Source organism: Rattus norvegicus, chromosome 17 (assembly GCF_021556685.1).
Source record: "Rattus norvegicus strain SHRSP/BbbUtx chromosome 17, alternate assembly SHRSP_T2T, whole genome shotgun sequence".
NCBI classification, from domain to species: domain Eukaryota; kingdom Metazoa; phylum Chordata; class Mammalia; order Rodentia; family Muridae; genus Rattus; species Rattus norvegicus.
Genome location: NC_141550.1, coordinates 47,602,098 through 47,615,908, shown reverse-complemented (window position 1 = coordinate 47,615,908; position 13,811 = coordinate 47,602,098). Strand labels below are relative to the sequence as shown.

Sequence of the window (13,811 nt, the reverse complement as noted above, 5' to 3'; positions counted from 1 at the left end):
CACATGCCCACCCTTCCTTTCAAAGAGGAGAATCAGGCTTTTCCTCAGAGAAGATGCAGCGGCCATGCTGTGGGATCCCTTCTCAGATCAGGTTACTGATATACAAACAAACTACTAACATAGTTTGATCACATTACTCATGAATAGAAAAGGATTCCTTCTGAAAAGCTAATGAGAAAAGCAACAGGCAGAAAGAACCACATTAGGAATAGCTTTAACCTCAGTCATTTGAATCCATAAAGCAGGTTAAGAGAATCCTGATAATTGTCTTTACATATCGTACATGGATAAAACTAATAAACATGGTTCTGTGCAGAATAAATAACCACAGCTGGACTTCTATAAATGCAGTGACACGGGCTGAGATCCATGCTGACCTGTGTGACCTCTGGATAAGTGGTGGGAGTTGCCGGAGGGAAGATAAAACATTAGGCTGAGGAACATGGCCTAACCTAAGTTATCCACCTGAAAGAGGAGCCCTAAACTCACAGATTGACAGGTTGAAAGACTGACTCCATCTTTTGGCAACTTTGGTTGAGTTTCCCCATGAAGTCATTTGAAAGTGTTAGGGTCATTCTGGAGATATGGCTTTGAGCTTGTTAATAATATGTCATTGTTCATGTCTTCTTTTTAACCAAGGGCATGCCTAATCTAGAAGAGTCTGTGGGTCGAAATGAACAAATTGTGGGTTTGATGGCTCTGAGTGTGGGGCATGTTATCCTCTGGTGCTACTTGTAACTCAAGCTGCCTACATCACTCCACCCAGACCTCTGTAAATTAGCCCTTGGGGCTGGGGCCCCTTGGGGCCTTGAACATCAGCTTAAGTTACAAGTTACCCACAGATCTGCCCAGCCTGGCTGCGATAATGCAATCAGACGCACCTTGCTTCAGGCCACTGACTTTTACGTATGCCCTGGATATCACAAAGGTCGTGCATTCCACAATAAGTGTGGTGGCGAGTCAGATCACTATTGTGCCTCCTGGGGATGTGAGACCACTGGAACAACTTATTGGGAACCAACTTCTTCCTCGGATTACATCACAGTATCTAGAAATTTTTCTCCCCCCTCTAACTATCTCCATCGAAACCCCCTCTGTAAGGGCAGTGAACCATCCACCCAAGGTTGGTGTCTTCCCCTAGATATTAAATTTACCAATCACACAAAGGGCAAGGATTGGGCACATGGCTTCTCATGGGACCTCCGTCTATATCAGGTTGGGTCAGACACAGGTCTCACTTTCACCATAAAACTTCTCAAAGAACCTGTCTATGCTTCCAAGCCAATACCAATTGGGCCTAATCCCATTTTAGTACCTCCACTCCAATCTCCTTCAGAACCACAGTCCCCTACTTCTGCTAGTCATGTTCCCACATTGTTAGTTTCTTCTCCCCAGAACCTCGTCCTTACCCTAGTAAATCAAACCTTTCTTACGCTTAATGCTACTTCCCCCGATCTTGTGGACAATTGCTGGCTATGTTATCACTCTCAGCCACCCTTTTATGAGGGAATTGCTATTCCTGGCACGTTTTTTCCCACCAATGATTCTAGACATTGCCGCTGGCAACCTGGAGAATGGAATGGTTTGTCCCTCTCCCAGGTCTCTGGATTGGGCCTTTGTGTTACCCTTATAACTCCCCCCTTACAGTATGCCCACCTTTGTAATCTCACCCTTGCCCCTGGTAAAAACAGTCAATACCTGTTGCCCCCTAATGATGCCTGGTGGGTTTGCCTCGATGGCCTTACTCCATGCCTTTCAACTGAGACCTTTTCCCCCATAAAGTCAGATTTTTGTATTCTTGTACAATTAGTTCCTCGATTAATTTATTATCGTTCAGAGGAATTTTTTCATCTCTGGGATCAGTCTTCTGATCTATCCCCCACTTTGGTCCGTCAGCGACGAGAACCTATTTCTGCCATCATCATATCAGTGCTCCTTGGCCTTGGTGCCGTGGGAGCAGGAACAGGTATCTCTTCACTCGTTCTCTCTAAATCCAGGTACCAAGAACTCAGCGCTACCATCGATGCTGACGTCCAAAGACTCCAGCAAGGGGTTGACGACCTGTCTGACTCTCTGTCTTCCCCCGAAGAAGTGGTCCTTCAGAATCGCAGAGGGCTTGATCTGCTCTTTTTACAACAAGGAGGACTCTGTGCAGCACTCAGAGAAGAGTGCTGCTTCTATGTAGACAAAACAGGCATGGTAAAAGAGAGTGAAAAAGGTTAGAGAAGGCTTAGAAAAGAGAAAGAGAGAAAAAGATGAAAGCTGGTATCAGAACTGGTTTTCAACCTCCCCATGGCTTACCACCTTATTGCCCTCCATTTTAGGACCACTGGTGGGATTAATTTTGCTTATTTCGTTTGGCCCTTGGGCTCTTAGTAAACTTACAGGCTTTATAAAGCGACAAATAGATGATTTAATGGCTAAACCTATACAGATTCATTATCATAGGTTGGCTATGGAGGATCAGCAAACACAAGACAAAAATATTATCCCACCTCAGGCACTTCCCACTCCCATCTCCACCCAACCTAAGAAAGGGCATTTCTGCCCCAGGACCTAATAAGGGGAAGTGTCCCTCCCCCTCTTGGTGACAAAGTTCCCTCTACCTTTGCTAAGGGAGGCGAGATGAGACACTACAAGGGGATGCCTTTGTACAAAGCTCCTGGGCCCCCTGAGAGACAAGCCTGGCTCTTTTGATGCTCTTTATAAGATTCCTAATTAATACTTTGCCTGTGGTTACGGGGACCTGTGATTTTCAACACGCTCATGGCATGTAAGCAACAACCCGAAACCACTCAAGCTAGGCATATGCAGGTCCATTGTCATCACCATGAGATGAATGATCGAGGTGTGTGCCTTGCTATCAACCACCTCCCCCTGTGAGCTGAACTGGACAGTCAATGACGGGTAAGAGAGCAACATTCTCTGACCATTTGAGGCCTAAGACAGGAGGGCCGCCATAAACTGCTGCCTTATCCAATGATGGGCCTAGAGACATAAGAATGGTTTGCTCCAACCTAAGACAGGTGCAGTTCCTGAGGGGCTCTCTCATGGCTTAAAGTCCTGCCCGGGACCACCCTGCCTGCTTGTGCCTTCCCTTGCCTGAGCTAAGTGTTGTTTGCCTCATGGGCCTCTGTATCCAGACAACATATGTGAGAGTTAACACCAGCCCAAAATACCAGAAGTCAGGCCTCTATCCCTACCTTAGCAAAAAGAAAGAAAAAAGAAAATTTGTTACCACCATGGTCCTTCTAAGTAAAGAAAAAGGGGGAGATGTTGGGAGCAGCCTCGTGATGGAGAAAGCAGCCTTCAAGTTAAAAAGCAATTGTGTTCTAGCCTTATGCTAGAATAATAAACAATATTCTTCAGGTTAAAAAGCAATTATATTTTAGCCTTATGATAGAACAAAAAGCAATAGCCTTAGGTTAGATCAAAGCAGCACCTGCAGCTCTACATAAATTCAATAGTTAGCATAAATCTAGGTGTCAGATCACTGAGTACCAGTGGTCAGGCACTGATGGTCAGGTCACTAAGCAACCCACCCTGCTGTTCCCCCACTTGGCCGATTTACCCAGCCAATATCCTGGTTATCAAGCCAGGCCCATTCTTTGTGGTCACCCAACCCCATTTTGCTTCTACCAGTATATCTTCAGCCTGAGAAAAATTAAAAATTGTCAGCTTGATCAGACTTCTTGACTTGCTGTCCGTTCTTTGCGTCTCTTGTCCCCCATTCTCTCCTAGGTGGACCCCAGACCCTGGTAGACTGCCCTGCGGGTCGGGGCATATATGTACCACATTTTCTGTATCCATTCCTCTGTTGAAGGACATATGGGTTCTTTCCAGCTTCTGACTATTGTTAATAAGGCTGCTATGATCACACTGAAACATGTGTCTTTGTTATATGTTGGAACATCTTTTGGGTATATGCCCAGGAGAGGTATAACTGGGTCCTCAGGTAGTAATATGTCTAATTTTCTGAGGAACTTCCAGACTGATTTCCTGAGTGAGTGTACAATTTGCATCCGACCAACAATGGAAGAGTGTTCCTCTTTCTCTATTTCCTTGCCATCAACTCTTGTCACCTATATTTTTGATCGTAGCCATTATGACTGGTGTCAGGTGGAATCTCAGGGTTGTTTTCATTTGCATTTTGCTGATGACTAAGGATGTTGAACATTTCTTTAGGTAGTTATCAGCCATTTGATATTACTCACCTGAGAATTCTTTGTTCAGCTCTGTACCCCATTTTTAAATAGGGTTATTTGATTCTCTGGAATCTAACTATTCGATATATGTATATCGAATAGTTAGAATAGATATATTTATATCCCTCTATCAGATGTAGGATTGGTAAAGATCTTTCCCCAATCTGTTGGTTGCCATTTTTTCAAATGACAGTGTTGTTTGCCTTATAGAAGCTTTGCAATTATATGAGGTCCCATTTGTTGAATCTTGGTCTTAGAGCATAAGCCATTGGTGTTTTGTTCAGGAAATTTTCTCCAGTGCCCATATGTTCTAGGTTCTTTACCACTTTTTCTTCTATTACTTTGAGTGTATCTGGTTTTATGTGGAGGTCGATGATCTACCTGGATTTACGCTTTGTACATGTCTATCAGAACGGATCGATTTGCATTCTTCTACATGCTGACCTCCAAGTGTACCAGCACCATTTGTTGAAAATGCTATCTTTCTGCCATCGGATGGTTTTAGCTCCTTTGTCAAAGACCAAGTGACTATAGGTGTGTGGGTTTACTTCTGGGTCTTCAATTCTATTCCATTGATCTATCTGTCTGTCTCTGTACCAATCCCATACAGTTTTTATGACTATTCCTCTGTAATACTGCTTGAAGTCAGGGAAGGTGATTCTCGCAGAAGTTCTTTTGTTGTTCAGTATAGTTTTCGCTATCCTGGGTTTTACAAATTGCTCTTTTTATCTCTATAGAGAATTGAGTAGGAATATTGATGGAGATTGCATTGAATCTATAGATTGCTTTTGGCAAAATGGCCATTTTAACAATATTAATCTTGCCAATCCATGAGTAGGACAAGTGGATATTAGTCATAAATACAAAAGAACCATACTATAATCAAAAGACCCAAATAAGCCGAAGGAAGGAAGGCTGAATCTTCCTCAGAAGGGGAAACAAAATAGATATAAGAGGTGGATGGAGGGAGGGATGGGAGTTGTAGGGGTGATAGGGAAAGGAGCAGGATGCAGGATAATCCAATGTGGGGAGAGCAAGGCAGACAGAATGGAAATAAGCAGTGAGTTGGGAGCAACTGCTAGGACAAGTCAGCGACCTATGATAAAAGGAGGCCCTTGGGGGCCTACAGAGGGCACACTAATTAATACTTTTAATAGTAGGTAATGTGGACATAGCAGTGGCGTTTGGATGTAACTAGGAATGACTCCCAGTGGAGGAATAAAGATAGCAACCCCCTACAAAACATTTGACCTAAAAGGTGTCTTGCCTACAAGATATGCAGGGACAAAGAGCAGTTTCTGAGGGAATGGACAACCAATGACTGCTCCAAACTGAGTCCCATCCCATGGGCAAAAAACAAGAAGCAATCCTTGACAGTATTAATGATACTGTATTATGCTTTCAGACAGGAGACTAGAAAACCTGTCTTCTGAGGGCCTCTAGTCAGTTGCCAGTGGAAAGTGATGCAGAGAATCACAGACAAACAGATGGAGCTCAAGAAGTCTGGCAGAAGAACTGAGGGAAGGATTGAGGGACACAGGAGGACGGGGCTTCAACAATAAGACCAACAGAATCAAGTAACCTGGACCCTTGAGAACTACTGGAGACTTAATTACCAACCATAAGAAACAGATATGCAGCTTGCTCTTCATGTGGGTATCCCAAGAACTGTGGCTGGTGCTGTCTCTGAAACTGTTGCATTCCTACCTGCAGATCCCATTCCCCAACTGTGTAATGGAGGTTCTGTTGTTAAAGTCTTGTACCCTAATTGGTTCTTGGTTTTTCAATAAAGAAGGCTGGGAGTCAATTGCAGGGCAGAATGTACAGACAGGACTTCCTGGTCTCAGGGAGAAAGGAGAGGCAGGCAAGGAGAGAGGGCTGTTCTGTCATGCTTCAGATGAAGAAGGGAGCAGTCACTGAAGGCCTTCATGGGAGAGGAAGAGAGCTATGGCCTGTGGCCTCTACTGTAGGTGGGTGGCCAAGGGTGTTTGATGGGACCTGGGTTTGACTAGCCAGTGAGTTTAGGGAAAGTGAGAAACAGGTAATTTGGTTAAGGAAGGCTTGTTTAGGCAGTCTCCTATCTGGGCTCAGGAATTCTACCACAGAAGTCAAGCTGTGAATTGACAAGCTGTATATGTGTCTTTTATCAAAGGATTCAAGGGACGCTGGAGTGAGCTGGTCACAGAAAGTCACCTCCAGGATCTTAGGCTGAGAAGAACATAAGGGAAACCGGGAGAGGCCAGAGCATGGTCTGAACCCAAGCAAAGATGGGAGTGATTTTAAAACTGCACTCAACACAATTGTACTACCTTATCTGACTTCACAGGGAGATATGAACCTACTACTGCAGTGGCTTGATGTGTCACAGAGAAATGGGTTGGAATGAAGTGTGTGAGAAGAGGAGGGGGAATTTTGGGGAAGATCTTTGTGAGGAAGAACTGGGAGGAGAGAGGGACTGATATTGGGATGTAAAGTGAATAAATACGTAAATTAAAAATATTAAAACATCTGATAAGACATTGATAACTTAAAAATTAATGTTGAAAATGTCTTTAATATAAATGAATGAAAAAGTTCTTTGGTTGTAAGTGTGGACTTGGAACTAAGGTGTAATGTAAAGGAGAGGTAGAAACCAAGAAGGTGTGGATACAGGCATCCAGCACAGTAAAGATGAAGGTTTGAGAAGAAGGGCATCTTTGTGAAGAACAGGGATCCCACTGTCCATATTTTCATGTGTTTCAAGAGTGAGAGTCTTCAAGACTTTTAAATCTTCGTTTTCTTTCATGCTATTTCACATTTATACGTTCCAACACAGATTTAAGTTTTAGAAAATCATGAGATGACCATGGCTGTGATTCAGCTGGTACAGTGATTGCCTAGCACTAGGTGTGTGAGAAGCATCATAGACCCCAACAGCACATACAATAAGGTGGTAATTAATGCCTATAATCTCATAACTTCACATGTGAAGTCAGGATATCATATATTCAAGGTCATCCTCAACTACATAGCAAGAATGAGACCAGCCTGAGATATATGGTATTTTCTTTAGAATAAAATGTCATATGATTATTTATGTTATCATTATCAATAATATAAAAGTAGAATTAAACTTGGTGCATAGTGATAAAAGCCTGTTGTGGCATCTGTAACCAACAGGGTTGCTGAAGAGACAACATGATGATGCTCAGTTCTGCAAAGAATTTTAAAAATATAAAATTAAAGGGGATGTGTCTGTGCATAAAGATGATCTTTCATTGTTTCTTGGTCTGTGAAAAATTATTATAAAAATTTACTTAATAAAATATGTAATAGAAGTGAAATAACATAGTCACAGCACATGTTAAATGGTTTTCACTAAGGTACACTAAGGCTGCCCTAGGAGATATTCCAAGCAAACTTCTCACTCTTTGATTGTTAATGTAACAGAAAATTTCATTAGTGTAACAGAATATTGTGACTGTTTTATAACTATGAAGAATTTAGCAAAATTATTCATAGGCATGACTGTAATCAACACTACTGTTTATGTAGAGCCTAATCCATCATACACATGTTATGATATAATTCCAGAGATTTTATAAACAACCTCATAAAGGTATCCCAAAATAACATGTCATCATCGTGTGTGTGTGTGTGTGTGTGTGTGTGTGTGTGTGTGAGTGTACATGTATCTGTGTGAATTTACAATACAAATATGTATCTATTGAAATTATTGAAAAACAGGAAACTTGAAGTCAGTTCTAGAGATCATTTTGAAAGTAAATAGCAATGCTTAGATTGCAGATGATAGCTGAGACTTTAGGTTTAGTTCTTGCTACTGCATGCACAAGTACTCACTACCCCCTTACATACAAAGATCACATATATTTGCCTACAAGTCCTACAAGTCCATGTTAGGCCTACATGTACAACCACTGCTTAACATTCAGCATTTTATCTAAAACCGAGACACTTGGTGACCAAGATGAGGAAAATCAAGGTCAAATTTGCAAAAGTGTCTTTCAAGACACCTTAGCAACAATTCATCTGACTTCACCTTGGCCAGTGTTGGAAATTATTTTCAAACCATTTTACCTTCCTACTGCCAGGAAGCCACCATCAGATTATTCCTTGATCTTAATATAGTCACTACTTGGGGCTTGTCACCTTCATGGCAGCCTATGTTTCAATCAAGTGTTTTGTAATGTTTGTATATCATTAGTCAAATTTGTTCATACAGGGACCATCCAAGTGATCAGACATTCATTTTATCTTCAGCCTTGATTTGATTTTTAATTAAATAACAATTCATTCAGTATCTCATTTAGTGGGTTCTGCTGTGATTCATACACATACATCCCTCCAAGTGTCTACACATACTGGGGAAATAAATGGTGCTTACAAACTTTGGGACTGGGAGAAAGGAAATATTTTCATACAGATGTGATAGGAGTAAAACCATTAATTACATGGGTAAAATAGAATCCAATGAACTTCTTTTGGTTAAAATGGTGACAATGCCACACATCAACATCACATCAAAGTCAGGAGTTTGAAGTCACATCATTCTGCAAAAATCTGCTTGAACACAAGTGCTGTGCCTACCAACTCCTTTAAATACCAATTAGAAGAATAAGTGCATATTTGATCAACCATATTGGCACTTTCCCATATGCTAATTGCATTAAGGTTTGAGCTTAAGTCATGCCTGCTACTGGACACTTGCGTTCTAGGCACAAGGCTTCATTGGAAATAGAGGGTATATATTCTTGTTGTTCACAGCAGCACCTTTTTTACTCTTAGAGAAAGGAGGAGCTGAAGTACAGCTATAAGGGAAGGAGTGTCCCACACATTGTCTGCATCATACAAGTGATACTATTAACAGCCAAATAAAATTATAAATAGAAAAATGAAAGTATTTAGATCATGTGTCTCACACACACAGAGACCTAAACTTTAACCATTAAAATTGGGAAATATAACTATAACTGAGTGTTTAAGAAGCAACTTATGTTATCAATGATTTTATAGATAAAAATCCTGATATTAATCAGGAAAATTTCTTTCAGCTACACATAAGAATCAATATACAAGACTGGCTTCCATTTATGGCTCTAGTTCCTTTGCTCCTAGAAGGCAAGTGGCTTTTCTACTCCCTTGTTTCTACTCTCAAGGATCTTTCTCTTTCCCTCTATTAACTGAGATAGTGATTGCTTTTTCCATGGCCATATATGTCAACTGATTTTTCTTCCAGAAGAGGTAAAATACTCATTTGCTCATAGGTCTTTATAAATTCCTGAGGTTAAATAACACTGGTGTTTACTATTTGGATTAAATTGATGGGATCTAGTATTACCGACAAGACCTGTCTGTGGGCATATATGTGTTGCATTTTTCTGTATTAGATTACATCGTGTGAGGTACAAGGACACACCTCAAGTATTGATCAAACTACTCCACTGTTTAGGGTTCTGGGTGGGGAGGACAAGCTTTGCAGCAGCATCCAGCATCCATCTCACTTTTTTTCTTTACCGTGGATGCTATGTGAGCAGTTGCCTTACTTCTGTAACTATGCCTTAACCACCATGATGGACTGTGCCTTCAGACCTTGAACAGAAATAAACTCTTCCTGCCTTGAGATACTTTCTATCAGGTATTTGATTAGAGCAATGAGAAAACTAGCTTACATGGAATTCAAAGACACTGGGTCCTCTTTATGGTTATAGGGATACCTGAAAAATTCAAATCTTACCTTTGTATTATTATGATCCTCGGTGTACCTTTTTGAAAGGATGGTCTGTTGTGCTCCATGTAGAGCTTCAGTTTGATCCCCAACTCTAACTTTGGGACTGACCACCTGCTACCTGTAGAGGGAAAAAAACCCAAAACTCATTGAGTCATGATATTTTCCAAGTGAATTACTGTATCTCTTCTAGACCAACAGTCATATTTTTATGTTCCAATGACAATATGCCTTTGTAATAAAGTTGACAGCTTCTGACACAGAAAACTTATCTGTCTGTTCTTCCTCCCACCTTACTTTTGTCAGTTGTCACTGTTTCCAGACAATCTGTTTGTTCTCCTGAATAGACTTTTCTATGAAAACAGACAATAGAATCCAGACTATTCAGATAGTTAATCTGGAAGAGATACAGTATAGAAGTGACCAATCACTACAAAGTAGATAAACAGAAACTGCAATACAAGTAATTTTATTGTCCTGCCCTCTGTTCTATTTTGATCCCAGAAGCAGCTGTGACTAAGTCATTTGAATTTTATAAACATCAAATGATATTCCAAGTTGAAGGAATGTTTGAAAGGTAATCTTTACTAATCTTCCCTATTTTCTAGATTACCTAATCTGTGTGACTTGGAGTTGGAGGAATAATGGAGTGAGTCCTTTCTGCCTCTCCAGACATTGGCTTTATGCTAAAGCTGTGTTCTCTGTGTGCCACAGCTCAGCTCTTCCTGACTATAAGTCTGACTCCAACATTTTGTTTCCTCTGATGGATATTTGACAAGGTCATTTACATTGACATTTGGAATATTGTCCTTCACATGGTCTGTATTCAAAGTAAATTACATTATTAATTATTTGAAATGAGAGTCACTTTTGAATTTCCTTTTGGAAATTATAATTTAATTACATTTCTCTCTTCCCCGGCACCTTCCAAATTCTCCAACATACCCTATTCCCTCTCCTTAACTTTCAAATTGTGTCATGCTTGATTAGAGGAAAGACAGAGTCTTGTCAACCTTTCTAGATCCCTCCTTACAGGACACTCAATCCCTTGTTTATTTCAGTATAATTTCTTCCCTTTGTTTGAAAACTCACCTGTACATAGGTGACTCTTTTCTTAGACCACTTTTTTAAAAGTGATTTTTTCTTTTTGTAGTTTTATACACATGATACAAACTTTGCCCTTCTGGTTATTCAACAATTTGGAATTTTACATTTGTCAAGTGGTGCTAAGAAAATTCAATACTTTGTACAAACCACTCTTCACTTCTAGAATATTTTCCTCATTCCAAGCATCTCCTAACTAACTACAGTATCCCAATATCTTCTGCTCTAGTTTCCACCCTTTCTTCTCTGATTTCTCTCTCTATACTTTACATTCTCATGAGACAACATGTAACGGAATGAAATCTCATTGTCCTTTTGTAGCAGGCTACATCCATTTACCTGTCTGTGATTTCTTCCGCTTCATTCTCCTTTTGTTGTTTATTTTCTGAATTGGGTTCTCTTTTATGTAGCCCAGATTGTTATATTGGTGTTGTTCTTCATCTACTTGAGTCAGGATCTCATTATGTAACTGGCTTACTGGCAGTTTTTCAAGCTTTTTTTCAAGCTTGTTCCTTTTGGACAAAGAATTCAAGATTTTAGAACATAAACCATGAAGGTAGAAGGAAAACTAATATAACTGCCAGATTTCTTCAGTGATAGGTCCTCAGGATGGGAATCCTCAAAATGAAAATTGGTTTGGGTATTTTATAGACTCTCTACTTTTCCCTGTAAGTCCTGTTTAAATGGGTATCTCTTTGTCTTCTGGGAACAAGAAATTACTATCTTGATAAGTTCACATTTACATTTCTTATTCACCTATGTTCCTATGATTGTACTTAAATTATGTAGCAAAAATAGTCCATTTTCCTCAGCTTCTCAAGTGCCAAGATCACAGGTATGTGGCAAGAAATCCATTCATCTGCATGGCAATGCATTTCCTAATATTGTACATAATATCTTCTATTGTGTCCTTCCTTTTGGCTTTTTTGCCAGGGACAGATCAAATGCTACACACACACACACACACACACACACACACACACACACACACACACACACACATGCAGACATGGACTATTTTCCAAAAGTTCTATCATAACTAGACTCACAGGTGAGATGGCTCCATACCTGCCCTAGGAGGGAACCCAGTGGAGGCCAGTGGACTTTGGAAATATCTACCCTGCTCTAGAGACATTTTCCTTCTGGTCTCTGACTCCTGCTGGGAGCAACCTCTCTTCCACACCCAGACACAGATATCTCCCAGGAGATCTGCCATAATCAGAATCAGAGAGGGCTGGCCCTATCCAGGGACACATGAGGCCTCCCTAACTATGAACAGCACTGTTTGCCTTCCAGAACCCTGTTCTAATATAGATCACAGAACTCCACCTGCTTACAAGAAGAAGTAGGCTCTAGTCAGAGACAACATGGCCAGTTAACACCAGAGTTACCATATGACAAGAAGCAAGCATAAGAAAATATGCAACAGAAATAGATGCCACTTGGTACCTTCAGAGCTCAATTCTCTCACCATGGCAAGCCCTAGATGCACAAATACACATGAAAAGCAAAATTACAGCCTAAAATCCTATTTTATGACAATTATGAAGGACCTTACAGAGAGAAGGAATAACTCCCTTGAAGGAATACCAGAGACTGTTCCCAAACCCCTTGGGAGAGAGAGCTCACCACCCGATGAGTGGGCACTCTTGAGACTGCAAAGTGGGAGAGACCACCAATACTGCCCACCACTGCCCACATCCCTGGCCCAAGAGGAAACTGTATACAGCCTCTGGGAACCGGAAGATAGGGGCAATGGAGCAGCAGATCCCCGCAGTCCAGGCACTGTCTAGACCTGAAGGGAACAGGTCAACAGTTCTCTGCACCCAACACCCGTGGGAGGGAGAGCTAAACCTTCAGAGGGGCAGAGACGCCTGGGAAGCCAGAAGAGACTACACTCTGCCCACATTTCTGTCATCAGAGGAAAACACCTACCGCCACCTGGGACCCTGGCACACAGTGGCTCTGGGAAAAAGCAGCGCAGAACTTCCTGGTTGCTGCCCTCACCAAGAACTCAAAAGCAGCCACCCACAGATAGAGGGCTTATATCCAAAACATACAAAGAACTCAAGAAGTTAGGTTCCTCAGAAAATTGGACATTGAACTACCTGAGGACCCAGCTATACCTCTCTTGGGCATATACCCAAAAGATGCCTCAACATATAACAAAGACACGTGCTCCACTATGTTCATAGCAGCCTTATTTATAACAGCCAGTAGCTGAAAAGAACCCAGATGCCCCTCAACAGAGGAATGGATACAGACAACGTGGTACATCTACACAATGGAATATTACTCAGCTATCCAAAACAATGACTTTATGAAATTCGTAGGCAAATGGTTGGAACTGGAAAATATCATCCTGAGTGAAGTAACTCAATTACAGAAAAACACACATGGTATGCACTCATTGATAAGTGGATATTAGCCCAAATGCTTGAATTACCCCAGATGCACAGAACACATGAAACTCAAGATGGATGATCAAAATGTGAATGCTTCACTCCTTCTTTAAAAGGGGAACAAGAATACCCTTGGCAGACAATAGGGAGGCTAAGTTTAGAACAGAGGCAGAAAGGAACACCCATTCCGAGTCTCCCCCACATGTGGCCCACACATATACAGGCACCAAACTAGATGAGATGGATGAAGCAAAGAAGTGCAGGCTGACAGGAACCTCATGTAGATCTCTCCTGAGAGACACAGCCAGAATACAGCAAATACATAGGCGAATGCCAGCAGCAAAACACTAAACTGAAAACAGGATTCCCGTTGAA

General features: G+C 41.2%; 1 protein-coding gene across 2 annotated transcripts in view; it reads left to right on the top strand.

The window, feature by feature from the left end:
- H2bc9 (H2B clustered histone 9) overlaps positions 1–7,473 on the top strand; it is a 58,025-nt gene extending 50,552 nt beyond the window's left edge. Inside the window, exon 2 of one of the 2 annotated variants that reach the window (XM_087589612.1) lies at positions 6,358–7,473. In XM_087589612.1, coding sequence (XP_087445738.1) covers positions 6,358–6,379 — 22 coding nt within the window. In that variant the 3' untranslated portion in view covers positions 6,380–7,473. Of the gene's footprint in view, positions 1–1,997; positions 3,686–6,357 lie in introns of those variants that run through there. The other variant, XM_087589610.1, reaches the window with a different exon arrangement.
- The last annotated feature ends 6,338 nt before the right edge of the window (positions 7,474–13,811 follow it).